We start from the raw sequence: 27,416 nt of genomic DNA, 5'->3' as shown, positions 1-27,416 counted from the left end.
TCAGTGTAACTCACTCTGTTTATTTTCTGTGACTGACAGTCCTCTTGTCTAATAGGAGGCTGTTTGGCGGGCTGGGACAGCTGACGGACGGTGTGATCGGCCAGGACAACTTCCTGCGGACGCGTCAGTACCACGTGTGGCCAGGCTACGACTACCTGGGCTGGAGAAATGACTCGCTGGGAACTCAGGGATATGTGGAGATGGAGTTTGTATTCGACCATCAGAGGAACTTCACTTCCATGAAGGTTTACAGTCATCTTTACTTTACATCATCAGAGAGGCTCAAAAGCTCATAAAATATTTGCAAAACTGACAAAATCATTTTAAAATGACAATAATTTAGCAGTGGAACAGTTGGTACGATACAGGGAGAGACCAAGAGTATCTTTCCAGAAAAGAAAGAAAGAAAAGTTCATTTTTTCAGTTTGTGAATGCACAAACAATAATTTGGTTTCCATCTTTCATGCTCAGTGATCTTTGCTGTAGTGTTTTGTGAAGATATGTCATGATGAACCATGGAAGTATGAAAGGGCTGGTATTGTAGAAAATAATAAAACTGATCTTTGGGATGAGTCAGGGTGATGGTGGGGCCTCCTGTGCTGTAAAATTACTCAATTTTGTCTCTTCAGTCTTTTTAGGTTATTTGAAAATTTGAAATTCACAGCTGCAGAGCAAGAAAAGTCAAATCAAGTCTGCAGGAAGCTTTAACATGAGCCCACCACCGCCCAGTGCTACACTGAGTGTGTACGTAACTTCTGTAGTCACAGTTTGCATCACAGCCGGATGACAAGCAAAGCAGGACACTGGAAATGTTGCTGGTTGCTCAGCAGCTAAAAAGTCTTTACAGCCTTCCAGAGGATGGAAATTTACGTCAGGAATGTCTGAAATTCATTTTTGGAGACAATCTTCCCTCCATTATTGGCAACATTTGAAAAAAAGGCTTTTACTTTGTGAGGAAACTTAGACATGATCCTCCTGTTCTTCCCCTTCATTCAGGATCAGACTCTGCTTCATATTCCGCTATATACTGTCTTACAGCTACAGACGTTCTTCCAGATAAAGATGCAGCAAAAGGAACTTGCGTTATTCACTAGGTAGTATTCCAGTTGGCTGGTGGTGAAGGTGGAGGCCACACTTCCAGTCAGTTGGAGTAGGTGCTCATTGATAATGCAGATTTTATGTAAATAGCTTTGGAAACAGCCTGCTGGAGGACAGAAAGGAATCTTGGCTGTAAGGAAAGATGGATTTAGAGAAATCTAAACAACTTTTGGTGAATAAAATGTCACAGATATGTTTAAAACAGACTCAGTATGCATAAAAATGTGCAAAAAAAGGCCATAATACCAGATCTTTAAGAGAAATGGATATCATTTTCCAAGATGGTTCTCCATTCCCATGAAAGTTGCTCACTGGGCGCATACGGCACAAAAAATGTCAAGCTTCCTTAGGTTTCCTTGTTTCTGGGTCCATAGAACATGAACATAAAAGGAGGTTCATAATGAATGTGAAGCAAAGTTTAGATGGTCCTGTTTGTATATAAAGACTAAATAAAGATGTAAGTGGATGTGAATTAATTCTGGGTAGCATTAAAGTTAAAACTTATGCAAGAGTTGAAACTTGATGTTTCAAATTTAGTGAAAATTTTGGGCTTAAGGCTGATGTATACTCCATCAGAACTGCCTGTTGGACAGTTAGCTTTACACTAACAAATCATCAGAACTACTTCTCTTCGAGCCCTTATCCCAAGCCTTGATCACTTCAATTCACAAAAATATGGAGACAAGAAAAAAAGCAGGGTTGTCTAGAGGACAATAAAAGTTTATTTTAAAGTTAAAAGACAAATTATTTTGCTCGTAAAAATAATTACATTTCCCATGAAGCTTTGACTGTGCTTCTGTGGTTAAGAGTCTTTGGATATATTGTTGTTAAATGCCAACAAAATGATTGATTTACTTTTGAGTGATGAGGTGCTTAAAATGCACAGTCCAGATCAGGAGTAATTTAATTTATCTTAAAATGTGCACAGTAAACCTCAGGAACATGTTTCAGCTTCCCAAACCTGCTATGAGGAAATATATTGTCTGGCTGAGTTTAGTTGACAAGAAGTGATTTCAAAACAGCAACTGAGTGTAGTTGGGAGTTATTTTTTGAAAAAACTGAAAACACATAAAATTAAGATTAACTTACATTATATTTTAAATATCAGTATCCTTCCTCTGTCCATCTGTCCAGGTTCACAGTAACAACATGTTCTCCAGCGGTGTGAAGATCTTCTCCTCCGTCTCCTGTTTGTTTAAACCCCACATCAATGCTGACTGGGAGGCGGAGCCTGTGGCATTCAAGACGGTGCTGGACGACAGAAACCCGAGTGCCCGGTACGTCACTGTACCGCTGAACCGCCGCACTGCCAGATCCCTCCGCTGCCACTTTTACTTCGCCGACGTCTGGATGATGTTCAGCGAGATCTCCTTTCAGTCAGGTAACAGTCACACACAAATACAGGCTCACGTTGCTTTTAAAATATCCATCCATCCATTTTCCGCAACTTATCTGGGGCCAAATCGCGATGGCATGAGACTGAGTAAGAAAACAGACATACTTCACCCTGACAACACCCTCCAGCTCCTCTTGGAGGATTCCAAGGCGTTCCCAGGCCAAGAGAGGTATGTAATCCCTCCAGCATGTTCTGGATCTGCCCTTGGGTCTCCAAAGAGTTGGTTGTGCCTGGAACACCTCCAGAGGGAGGCGTCCAGGAGGCATCCTAACCAGGTGCCCAAACCACCTCATCTGGTTCCTTTTGACACAAAGGAGCAGCAGCTCTACTCCGAGCTCCCCTCAGAGCTCCTCACCTTATCTCTAAGGCTGAGCTCAGACACCCTCTGGAGGAAACTAATTCTGGCTGCTTGTATCTGCAATCTCGCTCTGTCAGTCACTACCCAGACCTCCTGACCACAGGTGAGGGTGGGAATGTAGACCAACTGGCAAATTGAGAGCTTTGCCTTCTGGCTCAGCTCTTTCTTCACCACAATGGTCCAGTACAACGCCCGCATAACTGCTGATGCTGACCGATCTGTCAACCTGACGTTCCATCTTATCCTCACTCATGAACAAGACCCCAAGATACTTGAACACCTTCACTTGGGGCAGCAACTCACTCCCAACAGACAAATAAAATGCATTAATTAATATTATTTGTCTTTCAGAGGACACCATACTCCTGCCTCAGGAGACGTCATCTACAACCAGTGAGGACAGCACCACGACACCCACACCAAAGACAGGTATGAACTTTAACCTAACTTAATATGGGAAGGAAAAAGTTTGAATTTCTAAAATTAAAATACCGTAACGTTAACATAATGACCATAAATAAATCCATTGTCAGGCTTTCACTTGAAACTGAATAACTTGTAGGAAACAGTACGTAATCTAAATCTTAATTTTCAACTCCTCCACAGAAACCAGTCCATCAACCAGCTACCCACCAGACGACGGGAACACACCCATTCTGATCGGCTGCCTGGTGACCATCATCCTGCTGTTAGTCATTATCATCTTCCTCATCCTCTGGTGCCAGTATGTCTGCAAAGTGCTGGAGAAGGTGAGGAGATGAACCAGAGAGAGAAACAGAGCACTGAGCCGTGAAGAGATTCTGCATGAATAAAAAATGACTAGTTGTTTCTTGCAATGAAACAAAAATGCAGAAACTCACTGAGTGGAGTTTCATTCATCCAAAACCAAAGTTTTTGGTCTGAATTGAGTTCAGCTCATCATCAGTAATTGTTGAGTGTAGTCGGAGATAAAAAGGGAGGTATTTCTTTCGAGCCTTCTCTGTGTCGTGGGTCCAAGTCAACCAAACAGCAGTTATTGAGAGGGTGCCCAGCTGATAACTAATGTTAGAGACTATAGGCTTGTCTGCACTCTTACACTCACACAACTTCACACTGTACCATTTTCCTTCCTTTGATAAGACAAGTCAAGGAACATAATTCAAGAAAAGTTTTTAGTACCACAAGGGTTGCTAATTAGTGGCTATTTGTAAGACTAGTGGAACCAGATAAACAGTGATGATGGCTGGACTACTAGGTAGGCCTTGTCTCTCAGATGAAGCTGAAGCAAATACAATGAAGATATAAGGACGGTTAGAGCTGCCGGGTATCTGCTCGTGTCTTGGTTTAGAGTAGGATTCAAAGACACTTTAAAGGTACATTAGGTCAGAGAATGGTGTGGAATAGTTTTCTGAGATAACTAGTAGTTAATTGTTAGACAAGTGGAACCAGATATGCAGGAATGGTGGCTGGACTACCAAGCAGGCCATGGCAATCAGATGAAGTCGACTATCATGCCAGTGGTGCCAATGTAGGTTAGCTCGGGCAGATTAGCAGGTTAAACAGTTAAGTATCCTCTGACTAGGTTGGTGTCTTAGGTGAGATTTTAAACTGAAGCCCCAAAAGATTTAGATCAGAGTCCCCAAAAAGTGTAAACTCCAGTCCAAGAACTTCAGATATGAATTTGCATTAAAGTAAATTGCCACAATAGTACCTCCAGCCCAGACAAAGTCCTCCCAGTCCTCCAGACAAAAAGGCAAGTTGGGGTCTAGGTGCCATTCAATGAGTGTTTGGTGGCATTGCCTGAGGTAGCAGATGAAGTTTGGTGGCTGTCGTGCAAAAACTGAACAGTAAGGCTTTGGAAAATCAAATCAGAAGAAAATCCATGCAAGTTAATGGGGCAAAACGCAGAAAAAACATTAAGAAGGGAGAACTTTTAGACTACATATTTCCAAAAAACCCATTTCCCACTCATTTGGCGTCCTATGTGACCGCCTACGTGGCTTATGCCACGGGCCGGCCCTGCAAGTATCTGCTCTTTGCTTTGGTGAGAGTAGGATTCAAAGGTACTGTAGGTAAGTAAAGGGTAAGTTAGGTCAGGGCTAGAGGATGGTGTCGTCTGTCATGGGCCCCAGAAAATTTCTGATGGCACAGCCACTACAGGACCTGGTGGTAAGTCAAAACATTTAAGATAATCGCAGGGCATCCATAGGTATGCTTACCTAACTTTTAATACATTTCACTGTTTACTGATAAGAATAAGTTTCAGAAGTTTCAGTGATGGGTTCAACAAATAGGACAAATACAATGGCAATCAAGATTTTGTTGAATTCATTGGCAATTAATGTTTTTTTCTTTTTGTCTGTTAAAGTCTATTATTTTGGATGGTTTCAATTTCCTGCTCCCCTGGGTACTGAAGTCATCAAAATGTAATTATTCTTGGGAAGGCTTTAATTTAAATGTTGGAACACACTTGTTTGACGCACATCACATTTATTCTTCTCTCTGGAATCATTTTAAGGAGCTTCAAGCCACCTGTCAAATCTGAAAATGTTTATATATCTAAAAGCAGCAGATGTGAGCAGCTGTTCAGTATAAAACAGTCACAAACCAAAGAAAGAATAAGAAGCAGCCATTAATAATAAGGATAAAGAAGACATTTTTTCATTAAAGTTAAAAGAAATGATTTCCTCTTCCTCTCTCCTCTCCCAGGCTCCTCGTCGGATCTTAGACGAGGAGGTGACGGTTCGACTGTCGTCCTGCAGTGACACCATTATCCTCCAGACCCCCCCTGTGCCCCCCCGGTCTGGACATGCCTCTGCAGGTAGACAGCAACAGATACTTTTTCTTATATTAGAAATATTAGCGCAGACTAGAAAAGGCTATGGCTAAGGAACTATGGCTTTGATTACCAATATTTGTGGATGTTGACTTTATTCTGTTGCGTTTCCCGACAGACAGAAAACAGTAAAGAATGCCTATTACTATTACCTAAAGCCCAATGTAACATATTGAAATGTCTTGTTTTGTCCGACCAACAAACCAAAACCCAAAATTATCAATTTACTGCAATGCAAGAACAAGAAATGCAGCAAATCCCTATATTTGTGTACATGTGAGAAACGGGAGCAATCAAATATTTAGCATTTTTGCTTAAAAATGACTGAAACGATTACTCAGCTATCAAAGTAGATGTTCATTAATTTTCTGTCCATCAACCAATCAATTATTCTACTAATCGTTGCAACCCTAAAATGCTGCTCAGTGAAAGTGGAGATGAGAGACGACAATTTCTTTGATTCTTCAATCCGAAGTGAATGTTGTCTAGAGCTGCAACAATTAGACAATTAATTGATTGATTGATTCATCAGCATAAAATTAATAGCCAACTAATTTGATGATAGAGTCTTTGTTTTGAGTAATTTTTAAAGAACAAATGCAAATATTTTCTGTTTTCTGTTGCCTTCTATGATAGTAAACTGAATATCTTCAGGTGCAGGAACAGCTTGGACCCCTGGACATCAGATCAGATCAGGAAACTGTTTTTTTGATTCTCTCCTGTTGTATTTCCCTCAGGCCCTGCTCACACGGACCCTCACTACGAGAGAGTTTTCCTGTTGGACCCACAGTACCAGAACCCGGCGGTGCTGAGAAACAAGCTGCCAGAGCTGTCACAGAGCGCCGAGGCATCAGGTAAACACACAGGAACACACATGGAGGGACAGGTAGCGAGGAGGTAAAACATCATCATGACTGGTTGTCGCGTCAGTCAGTAGACAAAAGTGTAAGAATACTTTTCCAGTACATATTCATGTTTTATAAAAGGTAGAGATTTGGTGACCTGTCTCATTGTTGGAATCATAAACATATCAAAATGTTGATACAACTGGAGTGACGCTGGGATTGAAAAGTGGTGGTGATGGTGTGTATTGTATAACACGTAAAAATGTTATGTCAATCCTCTTCCACTACCATGGATCACTCCTCACCTCACCAGTTTATGACAATTCTTTACCAGCATATGCCACTGCTGATTCTGGTATGTTGCTGCTATGTGCCACATGGTGTCAGCGTTATTCCATCATGAGCAGATATGAACTGTGTAAAACTCGTAGCTAGTGCCATAACATTATACTGGAAGATAACCACTTACTGTAGGCAACAGTTACTGATGTGATGAGACTGTTCTGATGCCTAAGCTAGTGGAGCATTGAGCATTGAGCGACTTGCAAAGGGTTTGACCATTAACGCTAGCAATAACATTTGACTTATAAAGTGGGAGGAGCTATTTCAAGCACCACTGGGTATGGAAGTAAAAATCCCATTCATTTTTCTCATAGACAGCTTCAGTGGCACACAGTTCTCTGTCTTCGGATCAACATGAAACTCTCCTGGTTAAATCATTAGTACAATCAATTAACAACTGTGTTAGAAAATATCTGGTTCTTTGATAAAAAACTGAAGATACAAGACTGTGTACATAAAAACTTAAGGGTAGAAGTTAACTACTACACCCAAGGTGCATTTCAGCAATAAATCTCCAGTCATTGAGCTTAAAACTCAGTTGTGTGCGCTGCTAACGGCGGGTGAAAAGTAAAGATTTCAGTGTTGAGAAAAATCTGTAAATCAGTTCACTGTTAATTTCTGAGTCACTTCTGAGTAAATTCGGCAACTAGGGTGCTGAGTTTTGTTTGCAATGAAGAGTCTTGAATTCATTACTGCTCTGATTCACACCTATGACTGGCTTCTTTTCCATAGCAACAGTGGCAGAGGCTTATGTAATACTTGTAGCCATCCGCCAAAATGACGGACAAAACATGAAACACAGAAAACATCTGAAATCATTGAAATTGGTTGTCACAACATAAACCTGTATGATCGTTACATTATGGAGGAGAGTCTTGAGTCTCTATGTTCAGTCATATTGAGGAGATGGTTTAAAGAAAAAAATGATATGAGAATACAGAATACATCTGGAACCAGTAGCCCCTCACATGCAACTCTATCGGCTTGATATCTAAATGTCATTTTTATTTAATGTAAGAAGCGGAATATGTCAGTGAAACATAAAGTTGGTGAACAGTTGCATATCTGCATAATAATAGAACAACGAGTAGAAGAACAAAAATCTCTCTCTAAATGTAGCAGATTACATGAAAGACTGTAACATGTTTGCCTACAGACATATATCAGTGGTTATTTTTAGGTAGGTATACAGTAAATCTACCTGCCCATCCTTGTATACCTGCACCATTATACCTGTGTGTCAGAGAGAGCAGAGGTCTCCAGTAAAACATATTGAACTGCTGCAGTGTGCCCCCTGCTGGACTACTCAACAACTCCACACATCTACAGGAACCAGGAAATCACTTCCAACCCCCTGTCAATCATCTGGTCTCCTGTCACACATTAATAACTCTTGAATGAGTTTCTCTGCAGTTAATTTCCTGTCTTTCACTCTTACTTTCCTTTCTCTCTTTTTAATATTTTCATGATGATATTGTGAAACTGAATCTGCATGCTCATTTTTCTCATGCTCGAGTTTTTTCTCTTCCTAAGCTCTCAGCCCTCTCTGTCTCTGTCTGTTCTTCGTTTCCTTTCCCTCTTCCTCCTCCTCCTCCAGCTCTCCTCCTTGATAACCCTCTCTATGACCTCCTCCTGCTGACTTCCTGTCACATGACATCAGGCTGGCTGCGTGGTAAGAGCTGAAAGGTGTGACCTCAGACGTTTAAACATTTATCAGAAACAGAGACAGTTTGGGTTTTTGAATTATATTTTCATTCCATTTAATATTTTTTTTATACACAAACATGCCCCTCTTTCTCCCACAGCGTGTGGAGGAGGCTACGCCGAACCTGACATCACTCAGTGCACGCCACACCAGTGTTTCCATAGCAACGCGCCACACTATGCAGAGACGGATATCGTGCGGCTGCAGGGCGTCACCGGCAGCAACATGTACGCCGTCCCTGCCCTCACTGTGGACTCGCTCACCAGGAAGGACATCTCTGCCGCCGAGTTCCCACGACAACAGCTGATCTTCAGGGAGAAGCTGGGGGAGGGGCAGTTTGGAGAGGTGAGTGGGAGGAGGGTGGGGCGCCGGACAGTGAAAGATGAAAACTTAATCTGATCTCACGTTCACCTCCTGCAGACTTCATTGCAGGTTTCTGCTTCCATAGTTGTTTTTATACTTGCTCGTCTCCTACAGGTCCACCTGTGTGAGGCCGAGGGACTCCCAGAATTCCTTGGAGAGGGATCGCCCCTCCCCGATAGAGACGGCCGCTCAGTGCTGGTGGCTGTTAAACAGCTGAGAGCCGACGCTACCAGCCAAGCCAGGTACAGTTAGTGTGTGAAACAGTGTTTTATAGCAGTCTGTGACCCTGATTGTCTCTGTAAAACTCTCTGCTGCTGATGAATGAATGATGAATGAATAACTTACTGAAAGAAGGGTCATAAGATCATGAGAATCAAAAAGGTTCATCCTCTGGGAGCATGAATGTACTTAGTAAAAGTCATGGAAATTTGTTATATTTTGATATTTCATCTGTAGCTTTTAGGTTTAGTTGACTTAATATGACATTATGAGACATTTAATCACACACAACTATGAAAATGACAGTGATAACAGTCCTATAGCATTTTTAGCGAGCAGTGTGTAGTCCGGATCACATTTCACATGTCTATGAGTTGTTAACAGCTCCACCAAGTAGTGATTTTTCCCTCTAAACTTCTCACATGGCTTCATTTCAATAAATGTTCAAATGATCCAATATTTCACAAAAAATCAAAGATTAGAGAAAAAGTCCAAAAACTGAAAATAGATTTGTGTATCAGAACTTTGTTTTTTCTTCTTTCCTCTTCCATTAATCATCTCACAACCCCTCAGATTTATCTGGTGACCCTCTGGAGGTTCCCGACCCCTAGGTTGGGAACCACTGGACTAAACTAGCTAGCTGTATATAAAGTAGTTCATATTAGGTGGTGGGTGATTCTGAAATCTTTTTGTTCATCTGGACTAAAATCTAAATGTGAGCATGCCTCCTCACCTCTGTCCATCAGGAACGACTTCCTGAAGGAAATAAAGATCATGTCTCGTCTGAACGACCCCAACATCATCCGGCTGCTGTGTGTGTGTGTATCATCCGACCCTCTGTGCATGGTGACCGAGTACATGGAGAATGGAGACCTCAACATGTTTCTGTCACAGCGGGAGATCGAGAGCACGCTGACACATGCCAACAACATACCTTCAGTCAGGTTAGTGTGGAATACATGCTGTTCGTACTGCTGATGAACCATATTTTATATTGTGTAACCTCCATCTTCTCTCCTTGTCATCTCTCTCCCCCTCCAGTCTGTCCGACCTCCTCCACATGTCGGTGCAGATCTCATCGGGGATGAAGTACCTGGCGTCTCTGAACTTCGTGCACCGCGACCTGGCCACCAGGAACTGCCTGCTGGACCGCCGCCTCACCATCAAGATCGCTGACTTTGGAATGAGCAGAAACCTGTACAGCAGTGACTACTACCGCATCCAGGGCCGGGCAGTGCTGCCCATACGATGGATGGCCTGGGAGAGCATCCTGCTGGTGAGGGAGGGAGGGAGGAAGACACTAACTAACTAAAAGTGACCCAAACCAGATCTCAAGTCCAGACTTTTTACTAAAATGACATTGTATTCCTAGACAAAGCAATGGCATGAAACATATAAAAGGCACTAGCAAACTAAAGTTTAACAACTTATATTTGACTCAGACATCTTTTGGAATCAGGTCCCAATTCTGCTGGGTCCATTTGAACCCCTTGCACGCGATGGACACAATTTGCATTGATAACAACTGAGTTATGACATAACTCATTTACTCACTCTATTTTTTGTGTCTATTTTTTTCATAAAAACTGTTCCAAACATGTAGTAGAACTCACAAGCAAAATGATGAATGTGTAGCCCAACTTATTCGGACAATAACAATGTATGGCAGCCCGGTTAAGGCATTCAGTGTCTCTGCCTTTAAATAAAGGGACTGAAAACAAAAAAAAAAAAAAAAAAAAAATTTGGTTCAAAGGGTTAACTTGCTCTCAGAAACATTCAGGTTCAGTTTTGTTTTAAATCAAACATGGATAAGTTTATCACAGTTTTAGATAAGATAGTCAAGACTTTCTCGTGTTGGATAAAACTTTCTGGAGTCTAATTTTGGAACAGCTCTATCAATTGTCTTCTGCCTCATCACGTTACTGTTATGTCGCCCGCTGTCTCCTCTCCAGGGTAAGTTCACCACAGCCAGCGATGTGTGGGCATTTGGTGTCACCCTGTGGGAGATCTTCACTCTGTGTAAGGAGCAGCCCTACAGCCTGCTGTCAGACGAACAGGTCATAGAGAACACTGGCGAGTTCTTCAGGAACCAGGGCAGACAGGTGAGACAAATCAAACACACTCAAAGTGGAAGATACAGTAGGTTAGTGGACAGTTATCCCTGTAAGAGCAACTGTACACAATAGCTCACCACCTCGGTCAACAAAGACACACTCAAGTAACTTTCCCAGCCAAAGTTTAGACTAGACAAGTGTACTTGGGCCAATTCTGGTGTGTCATTAGGAGTCTGGCATCGTTCCTGTAACCAGATTTTCCCAAATTAGGCCATCATTGAGACAAACTGTTGTGGGAGCTTCAGTTCCTGTAAATCTTGGCAAATCTAGGGCTAGTCAGCTTTTTAGACATGATAAACATACTGGAACTAGCTTATTACTCAGTCTGTAACTCACACTATACCACTGAAAATTCTGGATTCTGACTGGTAGGAAGGTGTGAATTAACCTTTACATTAACCGGATACCTGACGATACATGACGTAGTGTTTGTTTGCCATTCTGAATGAATGTGACTTTATTAAAATATAGCTGGTAATGACAACAACAGTCATTACAAGCTAAAGAGCTTGGAGCTAGGTTATTTGTATAACCACCACCAACAACTGAAAAATAACTTCTCAGTGAGAGACATGCAAAATTTATTTTAAATGAATTTTATATTTAGGTGAATCTCAAAGTCTAAATCAACTAACAGTAGGAAAAGGACTTTAAGATAATGGCTGGCTGGATTTTTCTTATTGTCAACAAATCTCATGTTTGGATCCAAACCAAGAATGAACTGATCTACTAAGTATTGTGTGTGTATCTAAAGCCTGATATATCTCATTCCTCTGTGCCGTAGACCTTCGTTGTTGTCCAAAAACTATTAAAAACGTGTCAGTGAGCCACACCACTGCACTGGGTGACATGCTCCTTCATCATGAAGAGTTTGGTTTGATTAGATACAGCAAAAGACCAAAGACAAATAACAGTGATCATGTTTTCAGTCTCTGGAGAGTAGTTCTGTGTAAGGCAGACACCACTGAGCATGTGGGGTAACACAGTTTGTGCTACATATCCCAGCCTGAGAAATTTACCTGCACACATGTCAACCTGTGCAACCTACAGGACAGGAAAGTAATTGCAGCAGCAGTTTAGATCCTCAGCTGCTTTGCATTAATGACACCGCTGGTGGGAAGTCAGCCTTGCCCAACTTAATTATGTGATGAGATTATTTGCAGAAACATTTACATTCGCTTTCACTATATCTAGAGCTCTAAAAGAGCTATCTTTCTTCTTCTTCATTAGATAATGTTTTTACCCCACTGTGTTACTCATTACTCATTAACTCTGCTGTATTTCCCTCCCAGATCTTCCTATATGCTCCTCCGCTCTGCCCTCCCTCTCTCTTCGAGCTGATGATGCGTTGTTGGAGACGCGACATCCCCGACCGACCCACGTTCGAGGGGCTTTACCAAGCTCTGAGGCCCCACGTCAACCAGTGAGCCAAGGCCGCTGGGATGTACCACTCGGGCTCTGCTCGGCAGCAGGTTTGTCCATCTCTGGACTCCTGTAAGACGAAAGACTGACATGAGAACACAGAAGGATTGAATTGCATTACGATAGCGAGTTGCTGTCAGAGGGAATGAGGTCTGTGGGCAGAAGGTTGGTAAGCTTCACAGAATTAGCAGCACGCTATTCTGAGAGACACGAAGGAGATGGATGGAAGAAAGGCTGGTCAACTTAGCGGAGAAACATTTTGCAAGATCCAAACCTTTGATTACTAAGCTTCTAAAGATTTCTGTTGTTGATGATTTCACAGTTTTATCCATCTGTTTTCATTTGAGCTGTTCAAAGACCAAAACTTCTTGTCGGACCTTTCGACTTATCTCATTTTCATGTTGTTATGGTACCAAAGGTGCCATAAACTTTATTTTCTTCCTCACTTTGGCCTTTAAAGATGCCAAAAACTGGACAGACTTCAGCTTCAGTCTTGGTAGTTTCTCCTGTCCCTGTGGTTTTTATTATTATTGTAAAGCACTGTGTCTGTGTCTCTCAGTTATTCGTGTTCATATATTAACCCACACTGGAGCTAGGGCTAGGGCCAAATTGTAGTGTAGGATTTTATTTTTAGATTTTTATTCTATTTTATTTTTCTTGGTTTACCATATTTCTGTTTTGTTGGTCTTTTTTGTGGATATGAATGTTTGAGGCTGCATTGAAACCTGTGTGGTTCACAGACTGAGGATCAGTCAGTGGGTAACTGTGGGCAAATATTGATTTGAGGCGCATTGAAACCAAATAAGAAAAAACTGAGTTGTGCTTTTTTGTTCCCAACGAGAAATAATGTGTTAGCGTTAAAACAATTACATGATTATGATGAAATTGTAAAACTCATCCTCCTACACATAACATCGACCAGTTGGTGGATGCTTTAACTCAAAGTGCCTTACATCTGTAGCATGAGTTGTACCAGTAGGAAAGAAGCCACCATTAGCGACACGGGTACTGCAAGTCAGAAGAGTAATCAACCAATTATCTTATGTCAAGGTATCACTTTACCTGTGTCTGTGTTTGTACTGAGGCCTCTAAAATGTATGTCAAGTGTGTATATGTCTGTGTTAGAGCCCATAAACCTGTAGGTCAATATAATATTCTCCATTAGCCCTGTTCCACTTTGATGAGGATGATCCCTCCAAAGACTAGCAAGATTAAAAGCGTCAACATTTCATAATTAGAAAGGCATTTTTCAATTGTCAAGTCAGAATAGTTTTAGGACTAGAATGAGAAAACAGTGAAACAATTGACAGACTTCAAATTAAGATTCATTGTCTTTCTCAAACAGAAACATGGCCTTTGCAACAACTCAGCGCTACTCTACCTTTCTGTTAAATAAAGAGCTATCATGTTGTTCAGTGTTGTAGATATACAGGTTTGGCTTAGTTCACAGTAAAGACACTGTAGCACCGCCGCAAGACTAGCACAAAAACTACAGGGCGAGCAACAGTTTGACCTCCTTTGGACATTTTCCCTGCAAAAACCTGATTAACCCCTCTCCTTTTGCCAAAATGAGACATGCTCAGGTTTGTCTGGGTTGTCTAAGTCAAAGAGGCTTGCTAAATCCTTTTCTACACATCTTAATTCCTCCCATCAGAAGCCAAATGCTGCAGTCTTGTCCTATAGTTACTGTTGTGGTAATCATACTAGTCTTGAAGCTCAGCAGTGGAGACACTAGCAAACTCTTGCAAACTAATTAGCTTGCTAGTTGTCAAGAACTAGATGAGGTTAACCGGGGTTTAAGATATGCTGCCTACCTTGCTTGATGATAAACCCCCAAGCTAACTAGTGCTACTACTAAAACTACTAGTAGTAGTATAATAATGTATTGATCAAATTTAGCTTGGTTCTAAACACTGTCATCACTGGTTAGCTACCTGTGTAGCTAGCTACATAACCACCTAGATGGTCAGTGGTACGGTTAGACCTGGTGCTTTTAAAAACAACCGCACATGTAGTCTACATTTGGGGCCATACATAGCAGAATTACTTTGTTAGAATGGGACCCTCTGAGCTCAGGGTCAATGAGCCAATAGAGACTAAGGAGAAGCTCATAGACCTGGACAGATGGAGACATTGGACAAGTGCCACCTCTTACTGCATTAACCAGCCAATCACTGCTGTACCTTTCCCAATGCCTTCAACAAGACTCATTAAAGAAAATAAAGATATAGGCACAAGTAAGGCCTGCAAACAAGATGTTTGGAAAAAGCAAGTTTCTTGAAATACATACTGATTCTTAACCATATGGCATTCAAAAGAGTTTAGTTTATAAAACCAATGTAGATAGATGCAGCACATAACAAAAGGAGCACAGGGCTGCACAGTATACTCTAGCAATCATAAGTAAATGTATGGAAAGGTGAAGTTGGAGGAAGCTTGCGATGATGATGTTGATTTCTACATACATTTACTGCAGCATTTCTAGCCATAATGTCAGGATGATAAGGAGAACTTTGAGCAAGTAAGCTGATTGGCAAATCTGTGTGTCTCTAAAAGCCTGATCACACCAGCATTTAAACAGAAAATTTTCAGCTTGAAGCCAGTTTTTTTCAATGGAATTGCTGTGATCAGTGGATACACTCAAATCTGTGGAAATCTTTCATGTCAAATTTAACTTTGGTGAACTTTGACATGCAAATTTGTACCATTGACCAATAACAAACCATCTTGTTAGTGCTGATCTTCAAGGGAACGGAGAGTCTGAATTAGGAATAGTAGTCATAGCTTGTTAGCTGTGACACACCATCCACTTTAACTCTACTTTGTAAAGTATAAAGTGCTTCTCAAAAGAGACATATGGTTTGTAGACGGTTGAGACAGGAGTGGATGGTACAAATACATCTTTTGAATAAACTGTGTGAACTTGTTATGCAGTAACTGACCAAACTAGTGTTATGCTGTGTTCATGTTATGTTGAATGAAAAGGAAGGCTTGGAGAGATTCCCTTGCACATCATCAGACAACTCAGGAAGGTTGTATGATAACTGATTTGGTGATATGAGGGTTCAAAACACTGTGCATTTACAATGTCACATCATATCCATTAAATTTACATTGAATGACATATTTTGGCTGGTGTTAGGCATTTCTGTATTATTAAATCAGATATATCAGAGCTTTCAGAAAAATCCCAGTTTCCCAGTCCTAATTACAGCTTGGAGGTTGACTTGAGCACTATTTACAAGTTGGAAACACTTAATTGGTAACTGATATCACACGAACAAGGCATTAGCCAGCTTGCTAAGTGACAGTTAGTAGGCTAGCTAACTTAGATAGTTATAAATGAATCCGGCGGCTGATTTATATGTTGCATTCTCAAGCATCACCGCCATTACTTCAGTAGCAGAGTGAAACTGAACACATTTAAACTGACAGTGAAAGCAGAGATGTTTGGGTTTATCATGGTCAGCAGTCGCCCCTTCCGACAGATGAAGATTGCCTGTGTAAATGTGGAGTTATTCAGTCTCTAAAAGTAGTCTGAAATTATGAATTATGAACAAAAACATGAACATGAACATAGCTTCTGTTCAATCAATACTACACAGTTGGGATGTTAAAGTGTTGTGTGGAGTAATTTATTAAACCCAGCAGGAATTACTTGCTAGCTCATGATTTAACTAATCAAACTCCATGATTTCTTGCATTTTAATCAGAATAATAGCATAATTAAGATAATAAAAAACTGGAAACACATGATACTGTAAAAGTAGAATTTCAGCAAGGTAACCAAGTACCAATCTAACAGAGATCAGTGGGGTGGCAGCTCACCATCAGCCCCGTGTAGGCAGATCACTCGATCTTTAGCAGTACCTGGTCAGTCAGAATGCGACTGAAACATGAGGATTTAATGGAATTTTATGAAATTCGTGGAACAGAGGCTTGCGACTTAAATACTACCCATTTTTCCAAAGTCTCAGTTTCTTGTTAGAGCAGCTAATTGCATAACAGCTGCCAGTACAGTAAGGAGCAAAACTGGACTTCCGATTAAATTTCTCTGAAAAATTAAGTTATTAGTTTATAACCTGTATTTTAATGGCATATGATGACTCTATTTTTCATATATAACTGCTGTTACTGGATGACTTGGACATATTCATTGGCAAAAACATCTAAGCAGTGATATGTGGGTTTACAAGTGAGGTGCCACTGCAGTAATGATGACTGTGCTACTTCGCCTGCAGCCCAGATTCGTCTATATTGACTGACTGACTAGTCCCCGGCTGGCTAGCGTGTTAGCAGTTAGCTTGCCAGCTACAGTAGCTCACCAACTTGCCCTGCTAGTAGTCACTTTCTCACTAAGTTAGCACCACATATTTCACAATGATACGTGAACTTCACTGTATGTGCAACTTTCTGGCATGATCTAGGCTGAAGGATAAATTATCTTTATAGTCAACTTTAATATCTCATGCATAAGGGTGGTAAAGCATATTTTCATCATTTTATGTCCCATTCTTTTCATGTTAAAGTCAGTGTGCAGTATAAATACAAGCAGTATATGTGTTCAGTATTTTGAATCCTCCCTAAGAACAAAATGTAAAATGGTGTAAACCAACATTACCTTCACAGGAAAGAGGGAGAAAGACCAAATCTGTTTAGTTTGAGTGCATCTTTCAGTGTTTTTGGTGTTACAGTAGTGTTTTGTTATCTGTACTGTATCTTCTGTGAGTGTGTGTGCATGCGTGTGTGTTTAAGAGAAAATTAGTTTTGTGAATGAGTGTTTTCAACATTCCTTTGAGCACTGGGAGCTAGTTGGGATTAAAGTGGTTAACCGGAGTTGCTCAGTTGTGCCAAATGATGTGATTAAGGCAGGAGAGGGGGAGTTAAAGGACAGGAAGTAAGGAAACCACTAAACTCAATCTCCCAGAGTCCTTTGCTACAGTGAGCCTGTGTATTTTGTTCTGGTTCCATTAGAGAGACAGAGAGTCTTTTAGTTGGATAGTGTACAGTATACGTGATCTATATTATCTCAGTGTGTGAATGCAGATTAGGTGTGATAATTGTTATTGATAATTGATTATCTATCAGAATTTATAATAGCTATTTCTTTGGTTATTTCTATTCTGGGAAGGTGTTGGGTTTTTTTCTTTTTTTCCAACAGGAAATCAGCAGTTTTGAACATTTCTAGTTGAGATGTCATGTTTGTTTTCCTGTTGTGATATCTCTTAATTTCTCCTCCACACTGTTTGATCTTCAGTATTGTTTCAGACATTCAGTATATTGTACATAGGCTAGTAGCTGTGTATATTAATATATTGGGAGCTGGGAATTTTAGTGTTCTGTTGTCCCAAATCATTTTCACTCTGTACCCTCTCATGTCTTGGTTTGTTTTTCTTATAATAAACAGTAAAATTTGTTAAACAGAAAAGTTGAGATCGTGTCTGATTTTACAAAGGATGAACTTAATTTTCTATTTTTGTTTTCTGTTTGATTCGTATATTTAGGTGTTCTTTTAAAAATGTAATCATCAGCTCAGTGGATCATCACATACTCATGTTGTGAGGTCAGTCATTGCTTAAATCTACAAACCTTTTGTTTTAAACTCCCCAAGAGTTCTCAGAGAGATCCCAAGGTTTCTGGAGATACCAATTACTGTAAAATAATAATAATAATAATAATAATAATAATAATAATAATAAACTTTAGTGTATAGCACCATTCAGGTATGAAATGCAACTCAAGACACTTCACATAAATTACATAAAAAACACTTAAGGCACATAAGAAGTCAAAGGTTGCCAACAAGTAATAAAATCACGACTTCAACTAACGATTATTTTCATTATTAATTCATCTGTGGATTTTTTTTTTTTTGGTTAATGGATTTATTATAAAATGTCAGAAAATGGTTACAAATGTCGATCATTGTTTCCAAAAGCCCAAGATGACGTCCTCAAATGTCTTGTTTTCTTCTGACCAACAGTCCACAACTCAAAGATATTCAGTTCACTGTCACAGAGGACTAAAGAAACAAGAAAATATTCACATTTAAGAAGTTATAGTCAAAAAAACATTTAGTTTCATTCATGGTAGCTTAACATCATTCATGGAAAAAGGCAAAGTGGACAACAAGTCAACATGGAGGAAGTGTTGAGTTTGAATTAACTGGGGAAGAGTTGACATTAGAAATAGAATTCAAACTAATGATTATTTTCATTACCTATTGATTATCTGTCGGTTAGTTCCTTAGTTGTTTGGTCCATAAAATGTCAGAAAATGGTTAAAAATATTGATCACTGATTCCCAAAGCCCAATATGCAGATTCAAATGTCCTGGCCAACAGTCCACAACTCAAAGATATTCAGTTTACTGTCACAGAAGACTAAAGAAACCAGAAAATATTCACCTTTGAGAAGCTGGAATAAGAAACTTTGGACATTTTTTTCTGAGAGAATGACTCCAAACAATGAATCGATTATCAAAATAGTTAATTTAATAGAAGGCAATTAATCGACTAATTGTTGCAGCTATAATTAGAAATGAAAAGCTGTCTCTACTGCAATATAAGCCTGTCCCAAATAAAGGCCCCGGACACTATTTGAGAATAAACAGTATGTTTTTATTGTGATTCATTACTTGTAGATCACTAAGCAATCAGAGGGAACGCTGGTCTGAATGTGAACTGTGTCAAAATGTAACACAAAAATGAGAACATCATGAGTAACTTCCTTCCACTCCAGCTGTTTTCTCTATCATAACTCACTACAATTCAGTCTAGATGAGAGAATAAGTGCAATGTCCTGAATACACCCTGTGTGCTTGGTATCAGAGGGGGGCAGCAGAGAGACATAAACCTTGCCACAAACTCTGGATCATGATGAGAACTTCTACCCTTCACAGTAGTTGACTGTGTGTGAGGTTATGAAATAAAAAAACACTGTCAACAGTTATTTTTTGGCATTCTGTATCTGCCAAACATCTGGGCAACCACACATTGGATTACAAGACATTGCAATTTTACAAAACATCTTCTAGTAATTTATATACAAAAACAAAAGTACAAAAAGGAACATTAATTATAACATTATAAGAACTTAAACATGCTCTCAAAAATCATCCTAAAATTCAAATGACCTGATAATGATGATCTCCCAGGTGTTTTCCAAGTAAGCGGCTAATTTAAATGTTTCATATGTGAACAGCCAAGTGCATCATCCATATTTACAAAATCAATTTCTGTGCAAATAGCTAAAAACCAACAGTACCACTGATATACTTGATATCTGTCTTGGGTTTTGCAGGGATATTGAACCCATTCTTCTATTACCAAATACATGATAATCTCTATTTTATAGAGTGATCGTTCTTTTAGGGCTAAAACTGAAGCAGCAGTTCCATGAACTTCAGGTCTCAGGAAACAAAACAGGGTGGATTTTTTCCTTTTTTTCCAGGATAAACAATGGTGTATTATGTGTTCAAGTTTAACAACAGGGATCATGGTGAGCAGGAATGTTTTTGTTCTCCATGACACTGGTAATAAAACTTTACAGCTAATAAAGAGGGACAAGATTCATAATTTGCATTAATTAAACCTGCATTAACCTTTTTTTTTTGGAGGGGGGGGGGGCAGCTAGGGGGCAAAAGAACTCAACAACAAGCTGACAGACACACAAGTGTTAGCAAACAGCTGCCTACTTCCATATCCAGCAGACACAGAGCAACATGATCACCAACACCTGAGGGAAATATCTGCTCTTTAGCTACACTATCTCCACCAGATAGTCTCAAACTTTGTCTGTCTGCTGTTTACTGCTGGGCAGGTACTCGTTGTCAGAGCTGTCATACAAGTCGAGAACAGACAGTCTGACTATCTCCACGGGGGAGAAACACTTTAATTTGAAGTATAACTATGATACTGAAATTAACTTAAACAAATTTAAAGCAAATTTAATATTCCATTTATCATATCATCATCATCATGGCTGCCAGTGTCCTGATGCGCTGATGTTTATGTCAGTAGTAGTGAACATCTAGCTCAGGGTGTTTCTGCAGCTCTCTGTCCAGTATAATATTGTGTTGCAGCTGACAGTGTAACATCACCTACTGTGGGCTGTAAAATCGTCTCCTCTCATATTAGTCATGGTGCATTTTTTGTCCCAAATTACAAACATTTCAGGGCATCATTTTCAAAACTTTATCTGACATTTTAAAATTGGATCTGCAGCCATGTCCCTTGGTTGCCATTTTCGGGGCCCCTGTAGACATGCCAAACGTATATACCAGACAGGCAGATGTTATTGCATTTTCTTCCCTCCTGGCATGAACGAGGAGTCTATTCTCATGGAAATCAGCAACAACCTCAAATTTTTTCACTCTTTTTTTGGGAACTTTTTTGTGAAGGGAAACTCGCCCACAAATGGAACGGAACAGGTCACTTTATATGGACATTTTAGGGACATTAATGATGCTGATGATAAAATCTCAGGAACAATTATCTCCTCATGAACAGGTAACATCATCAAGGTAACACCAGAGATTTACTACAAGTTTGTGATGTTAAGAGAGTTTGTTGAATCTACGAGCAGTTTTTTAGAAGAGAATGTTCTTGCAAGAAGTTTATATTTTTAGAAAAGATCAGAAACTTAGATGCCTTTTTAAAATACATTTTCAGGCAGTGATGATTTCCTTGGTTTGGTCTCTGGATCATCCAGAGAGAAGCTTTCAGTTGGCACTCGACGATAATGACGTTTCAGAGTTATGAAAATTTTTCATCTCTTTAACTTTGTGTGAACCTCACTTGCTGTTATTGTCTTTGGTGGAAGCGAGAATAAAATTGACAGACAAACAAAACCAAAAGCAGAGGTTTGTTTTGCAGACGTGGGCTCAGTGACTGCAGTTTTCATAAGGGTGGTTCAACAGTGGTTCAGGGTCAAAAGGCAAGCCATTGGGAGATAAACAACAGTCCAGGGTTCATTTTTATAAGAGTAGAAGTGAAATACTGTTTAATTCTGCTAAAGCCCTCTGCAGGTTCAGGTATGAAGAATAAATGCTTCCTGGCTGGTTGGATGGAAACTCTAAAAATAAACTGCACAATACTTTTTGGGCAGCAACAAAAACTCCAAACGTGTGAAGGTTTATACAATACTGGATAGGCAAGGTGACAACAGCTTTTATGAGAGTGGTTTTTAGACTCAGCCAACCCACCCTTACTGTAATTGTTGGTTTGTTCTGCTCTCTGTTGTCTTCTTGAATTTGAGAGGACATTTGGCCATGATGGATTATTTTTATCTCATTGATGTGAGCTCTGTCACGTCTACAGACACACTGAGGAACTGAGCAGAGACTACGTCAAAACATAATTTTCCTACCATTTTATTGAAGTCAATTAGTGACAAAACTACAGAGAGAGCACAAAATAAATATGAGCAGCAATCAGTCAGCGAGGCAAGGTCATGTTCATTGCTACAATTGAAATTGACAGGAAAAAGGGTTCATGTTTAAAGAGCTGTAGTTGCACCCCACTTTACTGAGGAATAAGGATGGAGAAAGGTGGTTGTGCAAAACTCTGTGGCTAGCTTTCCGACAAAAATGTCTGTGACATTAATTCTGCCTGGTAAACCGAGGTGAGCCTTTGCTAAGCCTAAACTACACCATCACTTCCCTGTATTATAGAGCACTATGTAGCTACAACGAAGCAGTAAGTACCACAGCTTGAGGCTGAAGCCCATTCAAAACTCTTATTCAAAAAGCCTCAATCTCTCTCTAGAAATATTAAGATACTACTTCTAATAAATAAATAAAAATAAGTGTGCTGGTGGTCATTTTGGGAATTTTTACTCTGTTAAGATTTGAACACTTATAGTAGCTTTGATGCCATGTGGGTGTTGATTGACAGCTGTGATTGATGGTTGGCTCTTCCTGGCTGTGGGACTCACACTGACCACAGTCGCAATAGTTCGCTAAGTTTAATGTTACTTGATTACGATACCTGCCCTGTTAGCACACATAAAATAGCATTAGCTTGGGTCTGAGGTAGTGGGGTGTGTTCCCAGCATGTGAAAGGTATGGGTTTAAAACAGTCTCCCTAACCCCTGTTAGTATTCACAAACAGACATCAAGTTACGTAACTCATGAAACACAATGCACAAATAAATTCAGTTATTTGTATTTGTAAATCTGTATCTGTGCCTCTAATTTACCACTCATATATCATCATTTGTAAATAAACACAAACATTTGTGAATCATCAACTTAGTATTTGTGAATGGAAATGTATTTGTGAATCTCAATGTATGGACGTGTAAAACCCTTTTGAGACTGTTGTACTGTGCCGTGTGTGCAGTACAACAGAAACAAAATACACAAATATACAAAATACACAAATGCAGAGAAGACCAAGCGCTTTCAGGTAGACGGCGGTAATTCAACATTTATGGATGCCAACTGCTTTTAAACTAAACAGAAGAAGAAGAAGAAGACTAAGCCTTGTCATTGGTTGCCTGCCTGTGAAGTGAAGGGGCGGCAGCAGCAACTGGGAAGCTTTAGGAAGGCAGTAAATAGTAGGAACAGAGTCACAAACCAAACATGTTTTAATCTACTCCACAACATACAGGCAAAGGGTTACCTACTTCCAAGAATTTGGGTGGGAACACATGGCTCCATTCATGCAATAAGAATGCTATTGTACTTGGCTGCTGGTGCAGTTTGTGCCATTTTAAGACTCGAATTTTTATTCTTATTTTGCCAAAAAGAAAATTCTCTTGATAAATTATGACTGTGGAAAATGCTAATTGCTCTGGAACTGAAAGGTCAGGAGGAAATGGGGTGAATGTGAGGCCCAACAGGTCTGAATGAAGCTTAATTAGATTATGTAGATTAAACTTTTAATGGTCCGTGTTGGGAATTTGTGCCTCTTTGGCAGTTAATAGGGAAGAATACCAAATAAAAAGAGTATAAAGGGTTCAAATAACAAACCAACATTTAGCTCAGTTTTTTTTATATAAAGATCAGCTTCTCTATTACAAAACAATTTAGTTTAACTTGTTGTATAATATTTTCAAACCAAAAAATCAGCTTGTATTTAGTAGCTTGGGTGCTCATGTAACCATTGTAACTCATTGTAACTTTAGCCTGCATGTTGTTGTATGAGACAAGGACCTACACTCTCCTCAATTTCTGTGTGGACTTTTATTGCCTGTTCATCAAACATGGAAACCCACTGATCGGTGATGTAGGCACAGCAGTCTCTAAGTACAGCTCATGGGCACAGTCTTCTCATACTGGCACAGTGCATTAATAAATAATAATAAATGTATTGTATATATGAACAAAATTATGTACCTGTTCAACAAACATGGAAACCCAGTGGTCAGTGAGTAGAGAGGAAACAGTTGTCTCTAAGCACAGCTCTACAGAAAAAAATAGCAAATTTTAGCTTGGCCAACTGAAGCTAACTATAAACACTTTGACAAAACCAATTTAGCACATTCAGGTAAGTGCAATGGGGTTGCCGATTTCTGCCCAATCCAACATAATACCATGATATGTCATTACATTATGTTTTTTGACAGATTTAATATAATGCTATGCTCCATGCAACCTACCTTGGGCATAATCCTCTCATACTGACACAATCGGAATTTATGCTGCAAGCCATTGTACGTAGAACTTTGGGAAAAACTACCTCCGACATGGAAAAGTGCAATGGAACGGTCACACAGTGAACAGTAAGCAGAATTACCTTTTCATCAATTTTTACTTTATGTAGTGTTTGTGTTGTGACACGTGCTGTAACAACTTTGTAGTTGCCATCTCCATTTCCATTCAGTATATTTGTGCTTGATAGAAGTCTTTGTGGGCATGCGGTACTCGCCTACTCCTCCTGTCTCTTTTAAAGTGTGTTAAGCTGTTAAATCAGCTGCTGTAGTGTTGGGTTGGAATGAAACTCTGCATGTACCATGGACCTCCAAATATCAGTTTGCTGCAGGCATCCATGTTTTCCTGAGCAGATGCACTGGGATGCATATAGATTGGAAGTTGGGAATACTGACTCTAATGACTTCCGACTTGCAATGGATTGCAGCATTATATACCTAGGAGAGACCCCCAAACCAGTAAGAATCCACCATACATATACAAAACTAAATATGACTTGACAGGTCATTATCCTGGCAAGCGGAATCAACAAGAAAATTCTGTTACAGCTATTAAATTTTTAAATATTATAAACATTTAAAAATTGTCTCCATCACCACAGCAGACTGAGTCTACAGCCATGCTAGCAGCTCTGTGAGGCTCCACCTGCTAACATGCTCACAATGATAGTGCTAGTGCCAGCATGTTGATGTTTAGTGGGTATAATGTTCATTTGTTAGTTTGTTTGCATTTGTTAGCATGCTAACATTTGCTTATTAACACTAAAGACAAAGTACAGCTGAAGCTGATGGGAATGTCATTAGTTTTGCAGATATTTGGTCATAAAACAAAGTACTGGACGAAATTAAATTTTGACCAGATGATGACACTACATGACAAGTTGGGAGATCATTAGAGATTATTCCAATTCATACAGGGGGGACATGAATGTGTGAACCAAATTTCGAAGCAATGCATCCAATAGTTGTTGAGATATTTCAATAAAGACTTAAAAAGTCAACTTCATGGTGGCGCTAAAGGAAAAGTCAGAGGATCACCAAAGTCAATAGGATTCATCCTCTGGGGATAATGAGTGTCTGTGCAAAAAAAATGCAGATTCAGCAACATCTGGTTGATGATTTCCTTGAATGAGAAAGTTTGTCCAAACTTTTGACTGGTACTATGTATCACAGCATAAGTGAAAACTTTGACATGCTGGTGGTGCACACTAGCCAATAGACCAACATCACCATCCCTAGAGCCATGCCTCTAGCAGGGCTAAAAATACAAAGAAACTGAATAGTAAATTCTTCCTCGAGCTATGTGCCATGAGTGGAGAAACACCATCAACAGAGGCTTAAAACTAACCGCTCCACCCAAACTGTTTGATTGACAGGTGATCTCTGGAAGCACAGCACAGAAATATCAGCAGCTTCTCTCTGATGTTTAATAGAAGGTGTCTGGATCTGTCCTCTAGCTGTGTGACCTCAGGGTTGAAGGTCATGGGTCAGTTGTTCTGGTTTACGGCTGTTTTATTGAGGCTGGCTTCCATAAGATCCAAGTAACTGCTTCACAGGTTACGAGGAATGAGGCGCTGTTCTCACTGACTGACTGATGGAGTGACTACTGTAGTTATGTGTCCGTTTAATGTTGTGTAAGTAAATTGGCATTAGAAAAGAGGATGATGAGGGCCCGCTTTCTGGACATCACTTTTCTGGAGATGTTTAAGTTATGTACACCCCAAAAGCCACAATGTTTTTGTTCATCATTGTTCTGGTGGAGTGGAGACCTTTAATGGTAAGAGGCATGGACATAACATGAATGTCTACATTACTGAGACATCAAGGTGTATTTGATTAATTTGATTGATTAATCACAAAAGTTGTAATCCACATTGTAAGCCAACATGCAACATGTTGGCTTATTGATTTGAATTTTGGGTGTTTCCACTCAGGGTTTTTTATACACTAATTAAAACGTACTTACAGTCTAAGTGAATAAATGGCTGAAATTATTCCTGATGGACTGATTTACTGACTGGCCAACATGTTGGCTGGTTTGATTGATTCACTATTCACCATTAAAAAAATAATATTTTTTGTTTGTAAAGCACTTTAACACAAATCAGTGTTACAAAACAAATAATAAATATAAGATACAGGAATAAAATCAATGAGACAGAAATCATTGAAAAAGAAATAATATAAAAATGTGCAGCAACTAAAATGTCAAGCATCAAAGACATCAAAAGTATTACCCACCACTGACTAACATTGCTTTTAACCTCTTTAACAGTGCATACTGTAGTTTAACACATGGTTGGATTTAAGTTCAGTCACATGCGTCACGTGTCTAATTTGCTGAACGCAGGTGTGACATTCACCAACATCACTGCATTAAGTCTTAAACACCTTTTTAAGGGTAAAAGTGTGGGGGGGGGGGGGGGGGTATGTTCTGTATGCACACACTCACATGTATACATTTACTCACACTGTCTCATTGTCATTGTACAGTTGAGTTTTTGTGGCATTATTATAAAACTCCAAACTTCCCTCCATTGTCTTACATACATACACACACACACACACACACACACAGTGATGGAAGTATTCAGATCCTTTATTTTGGTAAAAGTAGCAATACAGCAATTTAAAAATACTCCATTACATTACAAGTAAAAGTCTTGCATGATTTCCTACTACAGTAAAAGTACATAAGTATTATGAGCTTGATGTAGTTAAAGTATTGCAGTAAAAGTAGTGGTTTGGTCCCTCTGACTGATATATTATTATATATGACATCATTAGATTATTAATAGTGAAGCATCAGTGTTAGAGCAGCATGTTACTGTTGTAGCTGCTGGAGGTGGAGCTAGTTTACACTACTTTATATACAGTTAGCTAGTTTAGTCCAGTGGTTCCCAACCTAGGGGTTGGGCCCCTCCAAAGGGTCAGCAGATAAATCTGTGAGGTTGTGAGATGATTCATGGGAGAGGAAAGAAGAAGAAACAAAGTTCTGATACACAAATCTGTTTTCAGTTTTTGGACTTTTTCTCTAATCTTTGATTTTTGCTGAAATATTGGATCATTTGAACATTTATTGAAA

The 27,416-nt window shown here is 39.6% G+C and overlaps 1 protein-coding gene across 2 annotated transcripts in view; it reads left to right on the top strand.

The window, feature by feature from the left end:
- Positions 1 to 18,105, top strand: part of ddr2l (discoidin domain receptor family, member 2, like) — a 44,589-nt gene extending 26,484 nt beyond the window's left edge. The window contains exons 8-20 of one of the 2 annotated variants that reach the window (XM_067573403.1): positions 56 to 245; positions 2,233 to 2,479; positions 3,204 to 3,281; positions 3,459 to 3,601; positions 5,541 to 5,652; positions 6,405 to 6,521; positions 8,452 to 8,526; positions 8,660 to 8,904; positions 9,037 to 9,164; positions 9,888 to 10,085; positions 10,183 to 10,417; positions 11,094 to 11,243; positions 12,548 to 18,105. In XM_067573403.1, coding sequence (XP_067429504.1) covers positions 56 to 245; positions 2,233 to 2,479; positions 3,204 to 3,281; positions 3,459 to 3,601; positions 5,541 to 5,652; positions 6,405 to 6,521; positions 8,452 to 8,526; positions 8,660 to 8,904; positions 9,037 to 9,164; positions 9,888 to 10,085; positions 10,183 to 10,417; positions 11,094 to 11,243; positions 12,548 to 12,682 — 2,053 coding nt within the window. In that variant the 3' untranslated portion in view covers positions 12,683 to 18,105. The remainder of the gene's footprint in view (positions 1 to 55; positions 246 to 2,232; positions 2,480 to 3,203; positions 3,282 to 3,458; positions 3,602 to 5,540; positions 5,653 to 6,404; positions 6,522 to 8,451; positions 8,527 to 8,659; positions 8,905 to 9,036; positions 9,165 to 9,887; positions 10,086 to 10,182; positions 10,418 to 11,093; positions 11,244 to 12,547) is intronic. The other variant, XM_067573413.1, reaches the window with a different exon arrangement.
- The last annotated feature ends 9,311 nt before the right edge of the window (positions 18,106 to 27,416 follow it).

This window comes from Thunnus thynnus, chromosome 2 (genome assembly GCF_963924715.1).
Source record: "Thunnus thynnus chromosome 2, fThuThy2.1, whole genome shotgun sequence".
Classification (NCBI taxonomy): Eukaryota; Metazoa; Chordata; class Actinopteri; order Scombriformes; family Scombridae; genus Thunnus; species Thunnus thynnus.
The sequence above is the reverse complement of the archived record's forward strand: the minus strand, read 5'-3'. Positions and strand labels throughout refer to the sequence as shown.